Genomic DNA, 19,723 nt, shown 5'->3' with positions numbered 1-19,723 from the left:
AAGCCTCTCTACGTATATAGATATAAAACTTTATCATGTTAACTTTTACGTTCCTTAATTGGCTTATCTTCTTTTAATTTCTGTCAAATCTGCTCAGTTACATCAACAACGAGAACCAACCATGCGTGCACCGAATAACATCCCCGGATGATAAACAGAAAACCATGGGTTTGTTTATAATGTGCCGAGAAGTTTCACTACCAATTCATGGTGGCTTTTCACGTTAAATCTATCTTTGCTTTTTGTCTAACAGACACACTTTGACTCGGTTACCTAGTCCTTTTATTTGCCTTCATGGCAGCAACCAGTACGTCTGATTGACTTTGGGCTTCGATCTGGTTTGTTGGTTTGGTCACCAGTCCACCATTCCTCAAAACAAACTGGCTATAAATATATATACAGTATATGTGAATGACATATTTCCCATGGCTCATTTACATATAGAGAGTGGAACACAACGCTAAAGATTACCCTTAATAAATGGGTAGTTTTCCTGTTTAAATTGCAATTATGAAGAACTATGGTATTGATTCTCGCATTATATCGTTATGGTATGCAATACATTCAACATATTTTTGTAAAAATTTTGTCATGATCAATATACTGATACATATGTATATTGTATGACAAAAACATACAGAGGCTGTAAAACTATTGAAAAGCATTTGCCTGGTAGATATCTCCTTAACACTTGATAATTGTAAGAAGCAATAAACAACTAGCAGATGAATTAAAATGCAGTGGAGTAACAAAGTTCTAATACTCTAAAAATTGTAGTTATCAGTCTTCAGATGTAATAAGACAGGGAACATTTCTAGTACAGTTAGGTACTTAGTGACTATATAGACAACATTGTTGGCAGTGATTTGATGGTAAATTAGTAAGTCAGTTTATAATTAATTGGGCTATATTATAAATACCCAGAGCTCTTTGCTGTGATTTTACTGTGGAGATTTCTAGTTAGTTTAGCTGTGACAATTTGCTAAAACCCCATCCACTGTCACTTGTCACTATTATTTATGATAGAACTGTGTGAACCGAGATGTTCTGGTAGGTAGTCTGTATGTAGGTGGCTGTCAGGTTATGTCATACTTCACAGGTTTTTTCCCACTGATTTGTGATGGAGACTTTTTATCTCGTTGGGACGAAGTCCAGGGAAGCTATTGCTATATCCCTGGCATCTGTATTGGCCATAGACATAAATAGATAATGAGGATAGTGTGTAGGTGTTTGAGCTGTTCCTTCCATTTGACAAGACCTTTCCATTGGTATTATATTGGTGAAGATGCTGACCTTGACGGAGACATTTGACCTACTTTTAAAAACTTAAACCTTTGCCATTGTATGTTAACTGAGAAAGGGCTTTCATATTTGACATGCGTGTTTCTTGTGACAAATATAATCCTTTCCATTAGTACTTAATTGTATTTGCAGACCTACTGACCTTGACCGTCACATTTGACTGACCTACATTACAAAACTAAGTCCGAATTTCAACCCACTCAGTGAGCTATATATGTTGTCATCTGACAACTCCTGATTATTTCATTTTTGATGGGAATTTGTGAATTAGGAAGGAAATTTTCATGAGTAAACTGAAAAGTTATGGGAATTTGGCTAAAACTTTAAATAATTTTGATTGGGAATTTGGCTCATTATCGGGTCCAAGAAGCCTGCGGAAAAAACTCTGCTTCCAAACAATATAATATTAAATAATTTTATAAATATTGTATATTTCAGGCCACACTTCATGAAAGTTTCAATTATCCATGTTAAATTACATCGCATGCGCATAAACCACAGTTTCTGCTGGTCAGAATTACTCATTGAGCGTAGTACTAGTAAAGATAATATAATAGGAATGTCTTGTGTGTTTATCACTGCTAACTACAAGTGTTCCCTAAGTACATATATAATGTATGTACCGGTATAAAACTTCTTAACATACAGTAAATTATATAGATTCAGTTCACACTGGGATGAGTAAGTTTCAGCTGTGATGTAGGCAGAGATATAGAACAATGGTCCTGTGTACAGATCAGGAATCTGTCCATTGGCCATTCGCCCAAACCTTTCATATCAATAATAATAGTAACTTAGTGTATAAAGGTACACATAATTGTGTGTACAAATGCATACTGTACAGATATACTATTAGCATACTACTTGCTGGCCATCCATGATATGTTGTAGTTACTATAATATTTAAGGGTGGCAAATCCTTTAGGCTTAGAAGGTAATCTAGGTATTCAATCAATGATATAAAACCTACAGATATAGAAGTTTCATAAAGAATGATTTAAATAATTAATTAAACTGTGTATCATATTATTTTGGAATCAATGACTACCTCTTACATTAATATCAGAAAGAGTGATCAATAATACTTGAATTTGATTGTTTCCTTGTTTACCTATTAACATAATAAATCCATTATTAAGTGATGTACAGGACACTGTATGTGTGTGCTCTACTTCCGTGTAACACACCCATTGTATTATTACCTATGGTCTGGCTATCCCCTTCGGCCAGATTTGATTGGCTAAAGATCAGAAGAATAATGATGATCCTGTGATGACTATGTAGTAAACAACATTAGATACTTACTATAGAGTCGAGATACATTATAGGATATACCGAAGGTTAAAGTGTTTTACCGTACAGATACTTACTATAGAGTCGGGATACATTATAGGATATACCGTAGGTTAAAGTGTTTTACCGTACAGATACTTACTATAGAGTCGGGATACATTATAGGATATACCGTAGGTTAGAGTACCGTACAGTTACTTACTATAGAGTCGGGATACATTATAGGATATACCGTAGGTTAAAGTACCGTACAGATACTTACTATAGAGTCGGGATACATTATAGGATATACCGTAGGTTAAAGTGTTTTACCGTACAGTTACTTACTATAGAGTCGGGATACATTATAGGATATACCGAAGGTATAAAGTGTTTTACCGTACAGATACTTACTATAGAGTCGGGATACATTATAGGATATACCGTAGGTTAGAGTGTTTTACCGTACAGATACTTACTATAGAGTCGGGATACATTAAAGGATATACCGTAGGTTAGAGTACCGTACAGATACTTACTATAGAGTCGGGATACATTATAGGATATACCGAAGGTATAAAGTGTTTTACTGTACAGATACTTACTATAGAGTCGGGATACATTATAGGATATACCGTAGGTTAAAGTGTTTTACCGTACAGATACTTACTATAGAGTCGGGATACATTAAAGGATATACCGTAGGTTAGAGTACCGTACAGATACTTACTATAGAGTCGGGATACATTATAGGATATACCGAAGGTATAAAGTGTTTTACTGTACAGATACTTACTATAGAGTCGGGATACATTATAGGATATACCGTAGGTTAAAGTGTTTTACTGTACAGATACTTACTATAGAGTCGGGATACATTATAGGATATACCGTAGGTTAAAGTACCGTACAGATACTTACTATAGAGTCGGGATACATTATAGGATATACCGTAGGTTAAAGTGTTTTACCGTACAGATACTTACTATAGAGTCGGGATACATTATAGGATATACCGTAGGTTAAAGTGTTTTACCGTACAGATACTTACTATAGAGTTGGGATACATTATAGGATATACCGTAGGTTAAAGTGTTTTACCGTACAGATACTTACTATAGAGTCGGGATACATTATAGGATATACCGTAGGTTAAAGTACCGTACAGATACTTACTATAGAGTCGGGATACATTATAGGATATACCGTAGGTTAAAGTACCGTACAGATACTTACTATAGAGTCGGGATACATTATAGGATATACCGTAGGTTAGAGTACCGTACAGATACTTACTCTAGAGTCGGGATACATTATAGGATATACCGTAGGTTAAAGTGTTTTACCGTACAGATACTTACTATAGAGTCGGGATACATTATAGGATATACCGTAGGTTAGAGTGTTTTACCGTACAGATACTTACTATAGAGTCGGGATACATTATAGGATATACTGTAGGTTAAAGTGTTTTACCGTACAGATACTTACTATAGAGTCGGGATACATTATAGGATATACCGTAGGTTAAAGTGTTTTACCGTACAGATACTTACTATAGAGTCGGGATACATTATAGGATATACCGTAGGTTAAAGTGTTTTACCGTACAGATACTTACTATAGAGTCGGGATACATTATAGGATATACCGTAGGTTAGAGTGTTTTACCGTACAGATACTTACTATAGAGTCGGGATACATTATAGGATATACCGTAGGTTAAAGTGTTTTACCGTACAGATACTTACTATAGAGTCGGGATACATTATAGGATATACCGTAGGTTAAAGTGTTTTACCGTACAGATACTTACTATAGAGTCGGGATACATTATAGGATATACCGTAGGTTAAAGTGTTTTACCGTACAGATACTTACTATAGAGTCGGGATACATTATAGGATATACCGTAGGTTAGAGTGTTTTACCGTACAGATACTTACTATAGAGTCGGGATACATTATAGGATATACCGTAGGTTAGAGTGTTTTACCGTACAGATACTTACTATAGAGTCGGGATACATTATAGGATATACCGTAGGTTAAAGTGTTTTACCGTACAGATACTTACTATAGAGTTGGGATACATTATAGGATATACCGTAGGTTAGAGTGTTTTACCGTACAGATACTTACTATAGAGTCAGGATACATTATAGGATATACCGTAGGTTAAAGTGTTTTACCGTACAGATACTTACTATAGAGTCAGGATACATTATAGGATATACCGAAGGTTAAAGTGTTTTACCGTACAGATACTTACTATAGAGTCGGGATACATTATAGGATATACCGTAGGTTAAAGTGTTTTACCGTACAGATACTTACTATAGAGTCAGGATACATTATAGGATATACCGAAGGTATAAAGTGTTTTACCGTACAGATACTTACTCTAGAGTCGGGATACATTATAGGATATACCGAAGGTATAAAGTGTTTTACCGTACAGATACTTACTATAGAGTCGGGATACATTATAGGATATACCGTAGGTTAAAGTGTTTTACCGTACAGTTACTTACTATAGAGTCGGGATACATTATAGGATATACCGTAGGTTAAAGTGTTTTACCGTACAGATACTTACTATAGAGTCGGGATACATTATAGGATATACCGTAGGTTAAAGTGTTTTACCGTACAGATACTTACTATAGAGTCGGGATACATTATAGGATATACCGTAGGTTAGAGTGTTTTACCGTACAGATACTTACTATAGAGTCGAGATACATTATAGGATATACTGTAGGTTAAAGTGTTTTACCGTACAGATACTTACTATAGAGTCGGGATACATTATAGGATATACCGAAGGTATAAAGTGTTTTACCGTACAGATACTTACTATAGAGTCGGGATACATTATAGGATATACCGTAGGTTAAAGTGTTTTACCGTACAGATACTTACTATAGAGTCGGGATACATTATAGGATATACCGTAGGTTAAAGTGTTTTACCGTACAGATACTTACTATAGAGTCGGGATACATTATAGGATATACCGAAGGTATAAAGTGTTTTACCGTACAGATACTTACTATAGAGTCGGGATACATTATAGGATATACCGAAGGTATAAAGTGTTTTACCGTACAGATACTTACTATAGAGTCGAGATACATTATAGGATATACCGTAGGTTAGAGTGTTTTACCGTACAGATACTTACTATAGAGTCGGGATACATTATAGGATATACCGTAGGTTAAAGTGTTTTACCGTACAGATACTTACTATAGAGTCGAGATACATTATAGGATATACCGTAGGTTAGAGTGTTTTACCGTACAGATACTTACTATAGAGTCGGGATACATTAAAGGATATACCGTAGGTTAAAGTGTTTTACCGTACAGATACTTACTATAGAGTTGGGATACATTATAGGATATACCGTAGGTTAGAGTGTTTTACCGTACAGATACTTACTATAGAGTCGGGATACATTAAAGGATATACCGAAGGTTAAAGTGTTTTACCGTACAGATACTTACTATAGAGTCGAGATACATTATAGGATATACCGTAGGTTAGAGTGTTTTACCGTACAGATACTTACTATAGAGTCGGGATACATTAAAGGATATACCGAAGGTTAAAGTGTTTTACCGTACAGATACTTACTATAGAGTCGAGATACATTATAGGATATACCGTAGGTTAGAGTGTTTTACCGTACAGTTACTTACTATAGAGTCGGGATACATTATAGGATATACCGTAGGTTAGAGTGTTTTACCGTACAGTTACTTACTATAGAGTCGGGATACATTATAGGATATACCGTAGGTTAGAGTGTTTTACCGTACAGATACTTACTATAGAGTCGAGATACATTATAGGATATACTGTAGGTTAAAGTGTTTTACCGTACAGATACTTACTATAGAGTCGGGATACATTAAAGGATATACCGAAGGTATAAAGTGTTTTACCGTACAGATACTTACTATAGAGTCAGGATACATTAAAGGATATACCGAAGGTTAAAGTGTTTTACCGTACAGATACTTACTATAGAGTCGGGATACATTATAGGATATACCGTAGGTTAAAGTGTTTTACCGTACAGATACTTACTATAGAGTCGGGATACATTATAGGATATACCGTAGGTTAAAGTGTTTTACCGTACAGATACTTACTATAGAGTCGGGATACATTATAGGATATACCGTAGGTTAAAGTGTTTTACCGTACAGATACTTACTATAGAGTCGGGATACATTATAGGATATACCGTAGGTTAAAGTGTTTTACCGTACAGTAAGAACAAAACATAATTACTGGTTTTCTTACATTAAAAATACCAAATAAATGATGCTGGGTTGTCTGGATTCAATATGTACTGTTGGTTGACATACCTGGAAGATGGCGAAAATCAATACTGATTCTGAACTTAAAAAAAATATATATAAAGTATATTAGATAGTGATCCTTCACCTGGCTTGCAACATTAAGTTACAACGATTATACATGTACGGAATCCAAAGAGGGTTAAATTCTCTTCTTCTTTAAATGGTGTACTGTTGTTAGATTCTGTAATATAGAATAGGGGTCAAGAGAGCAATGGCCAGCTTTTAGTATATACAAAATCATGTACATATATATACATGTATGTATAATATTTACAGGTCAGGGACCACTACCTATGTAAAAGATTGTATACACTAGAGTCATAAAACACTGTGTACTGGCTAGGGAGTATTCTACAGGTAAAGCTGAAGTGGTGTGTACATGCTACACTGCCTTCAACAAGGCCTGTGGTAGGAAAGGTCAGACCTGGTCATCAACCTGTCTATAAATAGTAACATATATAGGTGATCAATATAGGTCAGTAGGACACCCCACAGTGATGGCATTGTCAGTTGTACAGGCTAGCCCTGTTAGTTGGCACATTGGTATGCTGAAAACAAACCACAGCAAAGCCTTTTACTATGCTATGTTGTTATGATGGTCTAGAATAGGTTCCTGTACTTAAATATTCCTATGATGGGAGACATGGCTAGAACTTGATTACCTCCATAAAAGTCTCTGTTGGGAGATCCAATTGCCCTAAATACTATGATCAAAAGTACGATAATTTGTTTATTTACCGATATACTGCATGTAGGGGGAAAATCACCCATGTACAATGTGATCAGAAATATGATAATTTCTTCATATACTAATTTTCTGCATGTTGTAAAAATAAATGGAGAATAGAGACTATATTGATTGATATATTAATTAATTATAATAGCTAAGATTATTTGCATTGATTGATCAAAACCAGGCAAACATCCATATGTAGCTATAGAGCTATCACTAGGTAGCTATAGACCATCACTAGGTAGCTATAGACCATCACTAGGTAGCTATAGACCATCACTAGGTAGCTATAGACCATCACTAGGTAGTTATAGACCATCAATCACTAGGTAGCTATAGACCATCACTAGGTAGCTATAGACCATCACTAGGTAGCTATAGACCATCACTAGGTAGCAATAGACCATCACTAGGTAGCAATAGACCATTGCTAGGTAGCTATAGACCATCGCTAGGTAGCTATAGACTATCGCTTGGTAGCTATAGACCATCACTAGGTAGCTATAGACCATCACTAGGTAGCTATAGACCATCACTAGATAGCTATAGACCATCACTAGGTAGCTATAGACCATCACTAGGTAGCTATAGACCATCACTAGGTAGCTATAGACCATCACTAGGTAGCTATAGACCATCACTAGGTAGATATAGACCATCACTAGGTAGCTATAGACCATCACTAGGTAGCTATAGACCATCACTAGGTAGATATAGACCATCACTAGGTAGCTATAGACCATCACTTGGTAGCATATGCAGCTGCTGTAGTCAATAAATAAGAAATTCTTGATGTCATTTTCAAAGCTGATTTGAATTGTTTATGTTTTGGTTAATAGGTGAAAAATATGTTATCAGTATTTCCAGCTTAGTAATATAATCAGATCAGTTTTCACGGTATATACTAACTTCATAGGCAAATGCCTCGTACTTCATAGGCAAATGCCTCGTTTTTTCTTTGTTTATTTTTATTTTCTTCTTCATTTTAACAGACCATAATCATATACAGTGTGATTGGCCTCATTACTTTTGTTGTCTTGAATTGATTGTAATTGGAATGACTGGCATCTGTACTTTCCAGTTCTTCATGATCATGTTTACACAGATTACCATCTATGTTCTAGTTGATACGATTATCCATTAGGCTATATAATATATAACCAATGGTAGGTTACATTATACAGGTGTGTCAATTATGACATTGATTCATGATCAGTGATTGATTTGGTCTGTTGTGAACTTTGTAACTGGGTGATTAGGTGTTATCACGCTGTACATGTGTCTAAGTTATGAAATTTCAGTGAAATAATACTTTTAAGTTACTCAAAGATGGCAATATGCTTGCTTGTTTGATCATACAGTTAGTCTGGGAAGAGGAAAGATCCCAAACAAAACATATATATATGTTTATGAGAGTGATGATTTCATAATTCTGTTCATAATCTCTACGTAAGCCTAGGCATACTTTGAAAGCCTGATGAAGTAGAAAGTAGCTGGTACTGTGGTATATTATAGAAAAGCTCTTTTGAAGATGGAAACAATACCCTGGTATAGGTTATTTTCTGTGCTCTGTAGATCAGGGAAAATCAATATTATTGTACTGATGGGATCAGCCTTACCTAGACTCTCAGTGACCCCCCAGATTAAAGTAGGGCAATCCTCCTCACAAGTCATGTACATATGGTGACCATGTTCAACATCTAACTAAAGAAGACTGCTTGTAGACTGTACCCAGCCTACATTAGATACCAGACCCATGTCCTTCCAGGGAGTAGTCTGGTCCACGGATCATGGATACAGGACACCTGTCTCACGACCAGAGGGGGGATGGATGTTACCCTCTTGTATCACCTAGATAGCCTCAGAACCAGTAAACCAACCAAGCTCAAGTTATTCTCTGTTGTACATCACAAAATACATCAAAAACATTATTACATTACTGCATGTGCATCAGTGCTTGTACAACAAACGTCTTCTGAGTGTTCTTCATACCATCGCTCAAGTACTTTGTCTTTTTGTCCTTTGAATATTCAGTAGGAATTCTGTCATTTTATGGTTGCATTTGATTATATTGAAATGAGACACTCTTTGATGTTGAAAGATAATCTCATTGATTGGTTTTCTGAATGGTCAGTGGATCTAGACATCAGTTTTATGACTAGGTACACATCACCGATAGGACATCGACTTCGCAATATAATATTTTAACTAGTAATGCATGTAGGTCAGAAACTACATGTGTATTGGAAATCAATCTCGGAGCTATAGATCACCACCCCATCACTAGATCCAGAGGTCAGTGCACTGACATCAACAGGACTACTGTCGTACATGAAGCTTTATGTAGTCTTCTAGGTTTGATGTGGGTAATTTGAGTCTGAGATATATAACAAGTTAAAAAAAATCTTGTTCAGAATTATCTTAATCTTGAAGGATCTAACACAATTGCTCATGTCAGAATATTGAATTTTTAGAGCAAATTTACTAATGCCATAGTCTTCATATCAATGTGAATTTAAATGAATAAATTAATTCCCTAAATCCAATATAACATGAGTACGAAGGTTAGATTCTATTTGTCAGATAACCTGAGAAACATGCTTATACACATGCATTTTCAATGCTTTTTCTTTTTATTGCAATTATTATGTTTTCTTTTGTTGTTTTTCTTATGGAGATACAGTTTTAGCTATCAAGATTATGGCATGACATGGTCACATAGCATCATCCACAACATCAGTTATGACAAATAGTGTTTACAGTGACAAGACTCTTTGGCATGTCTTTTTTTATATAGAAATATAATAATTTTAGGATGTTTCATTCCTGCTATATGGTATATAGATGGATATTTTGTTTGTCTTTTTATTCACCTGAATTTTAAAGCATCAATTAAGGATGAATATGTCTAGCTACATTGTAAATGTTGGAGGTTGCCCTTGAAGAAAGATAAAAGGCATGAAACTCTATAGCTTTTAACATCTAAGCTAGTTTACTTTGAACCAGATCTGTCCAAATAGTGCCTTATCGATCTATGTTCAGTAAAAGATGCATGGCCTCCATCAGTCCATGGCCAGAGTGGACAATGACCCCGGGGGCCTTGTACCATCGGCCACACATGGTCATCTGTATCCCAGTGCAATGACCAGCTGATGTATTGATCTAGAATACCACTACATGTGTGTGTGTGTTCACACATAAACTAATTGGATTAGCCCTCTTTTGAAGTGCAAATCTGAAATTGAGTTTACAGTTGACCAAATTTTCCGTTAATTCACTATAGATATGACATGACCTATATATATTGATCGGTACCTAGTGTTGGTATTGGTTCAAGTTTAATGTGTTCAGATTGACTAGAACATCATTTGCCCCTTTGTTGCATTTATATCATCACTTTTTAATTTTGAGTCAGTAAAAGTTTTATTGTGTTTTAACCTTACATTTTAGATGATATATGGAAGGACATACATATTTCTTTTCAAACTATTTGGGTTAACGTTGTGGGCTGAAGACTTTTATGTACGTCTCGAGGTGTCAGAATATTGGGTCAATCATTCTTCTTTGTATATTTATACCTACATGTTCTTAACCTGATAAAATATTCATCCCGTTTAAATCAAGCATGAAGGAGCAATTAACCTACTTTTATTTGTAAATACACTTTTATCATGTTATGATCCACTGATTTGGAATTCAATTTGTGCTTCAGACTGGATTTCTTTAAAAGAAAAGACTGTGTTTTATACATGCACACTCATTTCTAGTGACTGTATAGTCAACACAGTTAGAATGATATTTTAAGTGTAGATATGATGTACAACCCATTAGAAATAATTATAACCCTGACTATCGTGGAAGTGTCTACAATCTTTTGTACTTCATGGTTGTACCATGGGCCATCATTGGAAGTAGATAATATATATAACATGATAAAAAAATTGATTAGTAATTATAAAATTAGATGAAAACAATCTGGTTTTCATGTTGCTGCTGGTCATTTTTCTGCATGCATTTAACCTGCTGTGGTTAAGGTTGATATATATATGCACTTGTGATTAGGTTCGTTGGCTGGGAACAGATATTTACCAGTTATTGATCGGAGTATAATCATGTTGGGTTTGAAGACTGTCACCAGCTTCATCCATCTCCTGCATGGCTCTGATGGCTGGCTGGTCCACCCCAGTGAAACAACTGCTCTGTTACATAATGCACGTGGAGGTAGCAGGACACCTGCCCATTAAACTTGAATTGATTGACACACAGATATGTGTGTAGAAAAGATAGGCCATCATGATCATAACGAGGTTAAGGAATTGTAGTTGTCATCTTAACACAGCTATATTATAATTATATTACCTTTATATCGTTGTTTCAGTATGGTTCATTATCATATTATCACCTTTATACCGTTGTTTCAGTATAATTCATTATCATATTATCACTTTTATACCGTTGTTTCAGTATGATTCAGTATCATATTATCACCTTTATACTGTTGTTTCAGTATAATTCAGTATGATATTATCACCTTTATACTGTTGTTTCAGTATAATTCAGTATCATATAATCACCTTTATACTGTTGTTTCAGTATAATTCAGTATCATATCACCTTTATACCGTTGTTTCAGTATCATATTATCACCTTTATACCGTTGTTTCAGTATAATTCAGTATCATATTATCACCTTTATACCGTTGTTTCAGTATCATATTATCACCTTTATACCGTTGTTTCAGTATAATTCAGTATCATATTATCACCTTTATACTGTTGTTTCAGTATAATTCAGTATCATATTATCACCTTTATACCGTTGTTTCAGTATCATATTATCACCTTTATACCGTTGTTTCAGTATAATTCATTATCATATTATCACCTTTATATGTTCGTTTCAGTATATTTAATTATTATATCATCACCTTTATACTGTCATTCAGTATAATTCAGTATGAATTATCATCTTTATACTGTCTTTAGAGTATAACTTAGTATATTATCACCTTTAGACTGTCGTTCAGTGTAATTCAGTATCATTATTTCACCTTTATACTGTTGTTTCAGTATAACTCAATATTCTTGTCGCTTTATACTTCTGTTATTCTAGTGTATTTCAATAGTAATATTCTAGAATCGAAGATATTATTATAATATCATTCCTGTGTCACCATAACTTCATTGGTATCAGTTGATTGTCAAAATCTGTGAAACAATTTTCAAAATATAAGTATACTTTGTAATAAAGTACATAATTATAGTATAGTCTATTTGTAATTAATGACGTATCTGATTCATATTCCTTAATCGTAATATGCTAATCGTAATATGCTACCTCGTGTTATTGAAATTGTCTGCAATTTTAGTTCAGAATGAGATGACTTATAAGCAGTTTAGTGTTTCTACAACTATTAATCATTTTGTATAACCCTCAAGCTATATTAGATATAGAGGCAAATTTGGATCAAACTTTCTAGCACTATTTTTTGTATTAGTGAGTAGGTGTTAAAATGAAAATACAAATTTTCTTGACAAGTCATTAACAGACATGGACATATGTTCCTGTTAAAAATGAAATACAAGTTTACTTGACAATGCTATATATATAGATAGTGTGTTGGTATTAAGAGAAGAATGGAAAAATACAAATTTGGTTGAGAAGCCTGTTGACAGTTGGGATATATACTGTCCCAAGATCTTGGTTTATTATTGAAATATAAACAGGATTGATTTCATGTTAGATTGATAAGTCATGGTGTAGGCATTTGTATTAAAATAGGAATTGATTTAGATATTGCTCATAAGGCTTTACAGAGCATATGCTTCGATACAGATATAGGTTTTGGTACAGTCGGTGCATGCTTGACAAGTGAAGTATGTGTTGACATGACAATAAAAATTTGCTTGAAAAACAAGGATTTGAAATGTTATGTTGAAAATACAGATTTGCTTGATAAGTCATTAATGTATGCAGCAGGCATGGTATGGGTAGAGTGTGAAGTGGTATTGTATGCAGCAGGCGTGGTATAGGGTAGAGTGTGAAGTGGTATTGTATGCAGCAGGCATGGTATAGGGTAGAGTGTGAAGTGGTATTGTATGCAGCAGGCGTGGTATAGGGTAGAGTGTGAAGTGGTATTGTATGCAGCAGGCATGGTATAGGGTAGAGTGTGTAGTGGTATTGTATGCAGCAGGCGTGGTATAGGGTAGAGTGTGAAGTGGTATTGTATGCAGCAGGCGTGGTATAGGGTAGAGTGTGAAGTGGTATTGTATGCAGCAGGCGTGGTATAGGGTAGAGTGTGAAGTGGTATTGTATGCAGCAGGCATGGTATAGGGTAGAGTGTGAAGTGGTATTGTATGCAGCAGGCATGGTATAGGGTAGAGTGTGAAGTGGTATTGTATGCAGCAGGCATGGTATAGGGTAGAGTGTGAAGTGGTATTGTATGCAGCAGGCGTGGTATAGGGTAGAGTGTGAAGTGGTATTGTATGCAGCAGGCGTGGTATAGGGTAGAGTGTGAAGTGGTATTGTATGCAGCAGGCGTGGTATAGGGTAGAGTGTGAAGTGGTATTGTATGCAGCAGGCATGGTATAGGGTAGAGTGTGAAGTGGTATTGTATGCAGCAGGCGTGGTATAGGGTAGCGTGTGAAGTGGTATTGTATGCAGCAGGCGTGGTATAGGGTAGAGTGTGAAGTGGTATTGTATGCAGCAGGCGTGGTATAGGGTAGAGTGTGAAGTGGTATTGTATGCAGCAGTCATGGTATAGGGTAGAGTGCTCCACACCTACACTGTATGCCAGGTACATAAATCAGCCGAGTTGTCAAGCCAGCTGAAGCTGCTATACACCATTCTTAGAAGTGATGAAAAGCTAGAACACTTAGAAACCAAAGCAACATCAAAATTTGAATTGCAAAACATTGATCATGATAGAGATGTTTCTTTAAAACAAGAGCAGTCGACTGTTTTATACTAAGATAGATGTATTCATGGCACCAGGCAAATGAAACTGGAGGAGAAGCCTTTGAGTCTGAAATCTATAAAGTTTACCAAGAAATCAATATTTCAGTGGAGGGCTTCTTCTTCCAAGACATAGAAGGAACAGGAAAATGAATTTCCTGGGCTTCCAACATACACATTTCTCAATGCAGTTGACACAATTTTGTTGTATTTTGTTTCATAAATCTAAGAGAAACAATCTTCTGTTGTTAACGGCAGATGCTGTTGAAGGTTTATGTGAAAAAACTCGAAGCCTTTTTATGGTTGTTAAAAAAGGCTTGTAGTTTGCATACACATAGTTTGAAGTGTCTGCCGGTCATGACATTTTTTTTTTTTATTTGACTCTTACTATAGTATTTTGTGCTTTAGAAAAATATTGGGACATGTTGGTTATAAGGTGAAAGATGGGGACATGTTGGTTATAATAAGGTGAAAGATGGGGACATGTTGGTTATAAAATAAAATGGGGACATGTTGGTTATAAGGTGTAATGGGGACATGTTGGTTATAAAATAAAATGGGGACATGTTGGTTATAAAATAAAATGGAGACATGTTGGTTATAAGGTGAAAGATGGGGACATGTTGGTTACATGTATAATGTGTAATGGGGACATGTTGGTTATAAAATAAAATGGAGACATGTTGGTTATAAGGTGCAGTTGGGACATATAATATAAGGTGTAATGGAGACATGTTGGTGATTAGGTTTTGTGGGGTTTATGTACAGATACTTTAAGAGAATACAGCTCTGTAGTATCTGTTATATCTCTGATGCATGAGTTGGATCATTGAGGGATGTTTCAGGTCACTACACAGGCACATTATCAGTTTGTATTGTACATCTTTATACTGAAAGTATGCACAAATTATGAAATACCCCACAATATTTGCTTCTTCTGATCAGCCATAGTATTCTGCCTATATGCAATTAAAATCTGTTGACTCATTCATCTTGCTTATAAGTCAGAAAGTTATGAATTTTAGCATCCATTGGTTACCCATATGTATCCCTACAGGCAAAGTTTGCTCATTATATATGATTAAAGTAATTTATAAATAATAATAAAACAATTGGCCATTTTATTTCATTGATACAAGGGTAGGGAAAGCCTGTGTACCTAAATTGTCACTGTTCATCAATTAACATATTAGGGATTTATGACTACTTGTTTATAGCTATAAGTTATTGTTATGAGATTAAATGAAAACAAATAGCATTCTTACAGTACTGTAATATGAAATATGTACCGGGTGAGGCAAAGTCCGGGGGTAGAACTTTTTTTGTGGCCACATATATATTTATATTTCATTTTTATTGATTTTTTTTTTCTTTCTTAACAGAATGCTGATGATGGAGAAGAAATTGTTGATATAAGTGATGGTGAGTATACATACCGGTATTTCTACAAAATACCTAATGATAAAATGCTAGTTACATTTTAGGGGTTTGATACCTTTAATTTTGAGGGTCACTTAGAGTTATGCCCCTTACAGGACATTTTCTTTTTGTGAAGATGGAAAAAGGTGAGGGGCTCCAAGTTTGTGAAGTTCATTGATAAAGAAGCTTGATTTATAGTTTTACTTATATTGTATATACATTTAGAAATCTGTTTACATTTTTGCTTATTGTTTTCCTGAGCTTGTTGAAAGGAAACCCTTAAAAAGTTTCATTAAGCTATAATGAAATGGGAGTTTACTGATTAATCATTTTGAAACATTTCTTCTTTATGTGAAATAGTTATTTTTTTACCTGCAATCCCATGTAGGTTACTGAAAGGATACATTGGAAGAATATGGCTTATTAGCCTCAAAATGTAGCTGATTTGATACAGTATTGCTATACACAAAAGAAATTTCATCACAAAATGACTGGACCCGACACCCATGGCTACCAAATGTTCAGCTTGTGCTTGTGGATATTATAGCCGTACTAGCAAAGCAATGTTTTAATTGCCATAAGAATGCTGGCTTAGAATTGTAGTCCATCTCTCAAAAAGTCACAACAAATTAAAGCCATGCTGGGGGCCATATCTGTTACAAAATAATGAATACTTATCTTTTAATTGTAATAATTTTTGACAATTTGTACATGGGGTAACCCTCTTTAATTCTGTTTTGATGAGTTACATTAAGGATGTGTCAATGTACAGCTCAGGATCAATGTAGATACAGTATTTCATTCATTCATTTATTTGGTTTGTCAGAAAACTTCAGACAGGCAGTAATGGAAGGAGATTATTTGTTGGTGAAAAAGGCACTGAGCAGCAAAAAGAAGTTTGATGTGGAATCTGTGGATGATTTGGGGATTACGTTGCTGATGTATTCAGCTCAAAATGGTGAGGCCCCATTTGAGTAGTGCCACTCGTGGATCAAACTATTCCACTGACAGTCGACATCTTAAAAACTTAACTTAAGTCAAAACATTGTTCCAGTATTTCGGAAATGTTTTCTCTTTGAAACAGGTTACTGGATACAAAATTCCTAAGATTGAAAATGATAATTGTAGTCCACTGAGATTTATAGTATTGATTTTTGAAATGATAGTTCCTGTGATTTGTTTTAATTTCATGTGATTATATTTCTTTAATTCACTGTGTTGTACTTAATATTATTGAATTGCTTGTAATGTGTTTTATTTTAGGTAATGATGATATAGCAGAGCTGCTAGTCAACCACAAAGCAAACATCAATGCGCAGCAGCATAATGGCACAACATCCCTCATGCTGGCCTGCGAACATGTAAGTCGTAACAATACACACACCATGAATCAAATGTGTGTTAACACTGATACGGTACATTTAAATCCCAATGTGGCTTTGTTTATTGGGAGTTATTTGGTGTCTGAAGCTTGGATCAATTTCATTGCATCATTAAATTGTAAAAGTTCTGTTGAGAGGGTAAACATTGAAGTTCATGAAGCCCCTGCAATACTATTCAGACATCCAACACTAATATTGTATCAAAATCACTTCAATGATCTTATTTCTAAGTGACAGACTATAATTATAAAATAATTGTTGTGAAAATCTTTATGATTCATGTTTATGGTGATATGGAAGTTGTTCCTGGGAGTGTCTTTTAATAAGCTGATGTATTACTTGCCTGAAGGTTCATGACATATGAAATAATTAAGCTTATTTAGTAAGTTCTGTAATTCACATTTGGAGAACTTGTGGAACTATAATTTAAAAATACTTGGTTTGTGTATTTGTTTTATTATATATAAGTTCCATAGATTTTGAACACTGATGTTTATATTTTCTGAAAAAAAAAAAAAAAAAAAATCTTATTTTAATTCTACTAATCTACCTGTAATTGATTTGAAGGGTTTTTTTGTATACATGTGTAGAATTTTTATTGTTTTTTAATCAAACTGAATTTAATCACGTTATTTTTAGGCCCACATATGCACAGTAGCACTTCTAGTTGAACTTGGAGCCAATGTCAATCTGCAGCAGACAACAGGTGAAACAGCACTAATGAAGGTATGTCTGGGAATATACAACAACCAGCATGTTTACTGTTAGTAATGTGTTAACATGAAGTAAAATTTCTGTTTTATACATATATGTATACCGGTAATGTTCACATTTTTGGAGTATTGATGTGAATGACAAATATTTCCTTCTGGTTTTTGTTTGTTCAGTCACTTTGATAGGAAGTAATGACTACTCATATTTGTTAGTGTTAGATTAAAGATACAGTATATAAATTCTCTTCATTTTCAAAATGTCTACAACAATGTAATATGTGTATAATTTGACATTATAGGCAGTGAGAAGAGGCCATAAACAAATTGTGAAGTTTTTGTTGGAGCATGGTGCTAACTTCTCGGCTCAGAACAACTCCGGATTTACAGCAGTAACGTACGCCAAAATGATGAGATTGACTGAGATTGAGGACATCATTGTCGATTATATCTCCAGGTAGCTACCTAACATATAGCTCGGTGAAGCATAGTACTGGGGCAGTTGTAAACTGCATCACCTGTTTTATAATCCATGGCAGTAAAACACGGTCAAATATTGTTATGCCATGGTGTTGTGGTGGTTGTATATGTACAATTCCCAGAAAAGATTTTGTTGATATGGATTTAAAGTATTACGTAGTGTGAAGTGATATGTAATTTGAAGTAATATGTAATGTGAAGTATGTAATGTGAAGTATGTAATGTGAAGTATGTAATGTGAAGTACAGTGGAACTTCGTTAACTCGAACTCGGATAACTCGAATACCCCGCTTAACTCTAAGTACCTCGCCGGTCCCGGCCGAATTCTCTCTTTATCTTAGTAAAAAAAACTCGGATAATTCGAATTCGGATAACTCGAAAAACTCGGATAATACGAAGTAAAAATTTGGTCCCAACAATAAAAATCCTACTTGAAATGTTCGAATAACTCGAAGTATAATTTTCGTCGATCGGTGGCAAACGCCGACATTTTTTAAGAGCTAAATTCCGTTTGTAATACTGAACATATCGGCACTACTAACCTACATGCTATTATAAGTGTTTCATAAATTCATAAAAGAAATTGTCGGTTGAATCTTATAACAACAAGTCTTGGTGATAAAAAGTACTGCTTTACTTACATCAGGTAATTTCCCAAGGCGGTCGCCGATATCAGTACACACGATAGTCAACAACTCATCTACCCGTTCGCTCAAGCGGAACTAATCTCTGACACACCGGTAGATCTACCCGGCTGATGTTTTTTACAGGTGTAGAAATGACACAGTCACCGGCGCCTATTAAATCTTTAAACTGCTGAAACAATAGCGTAATTACTGCCGAGGTGTTCAGAGTACAACTGTAACGGTCAGTGCTGTCTATTAAATCGGATAAAACGCCAACTCAGTTACAGTAACATTTTATACGCACATGCGCAGCCCAACTTCCGGTGCTAATACACATGGAAATGGCGTGGTTATCAATAAAAAGTAAGTAGGCCGATCAAACAGTATTTTATATATGTCCAATAAAAGGTAATGGTTCTGTTACGTTTTGTATGCAATCTGTGTTGAACTTAAACGGTTATTTGTTTTG

At 34.9% G+C, this 19,723-nt stretch overlaps 1 protein-coding gene across 1 annotated transcript in view; it reads left to right on the top strand.

Moving 5' to 3' along the window:
- The window catches only part of LOC117327997 (M-phase phosphoprotein 8-like), a 42,285-nt gene that overhangs the window by 19,552 nt on the left and 3,010 nt on the right, over positions 1–19,723 (top strand). The window contains exons 7-11 of the mRNA XM_033885290.1: positions 16,020–16,059; positions 16,883–17,014; positions 17,320–17,417; positions 18,078–18,164; positions 18,451–18,605. Coding sequence (XP_033741181.1) covers positions 16,020–16,059; positions 16,883–17,014; positions 17,320–17,417; positions 18,078–18,164; positions 18,451–18,605 — 512 coding nt within the window. The remainder of the gene's footprint in view (positions 1–16,019; positions 16,060–16,882; positions 17,015–17,319; positions 17,418–18,077; positions 18,165–18,450; positions 18,606–19,723) is intronic.

The sequence above is a fragment of the Pecten maximus genome, chromosome 5 (genome assembly GCF_902652985.1).
Source record: "Pecten maximus chromosome 5, xPecMax1.1, whole genome shotgun sequence".
NCBI lineage: Eukaryota > Metazoa > Mollusca > Bivalvia > Pectinida > Pectinidae > Pecten > Pecten maximus.
Note: the sequence above shows the minus strand (reverse complement) of the source record. Positions and strands in the feature narration are given on the sequence as shown.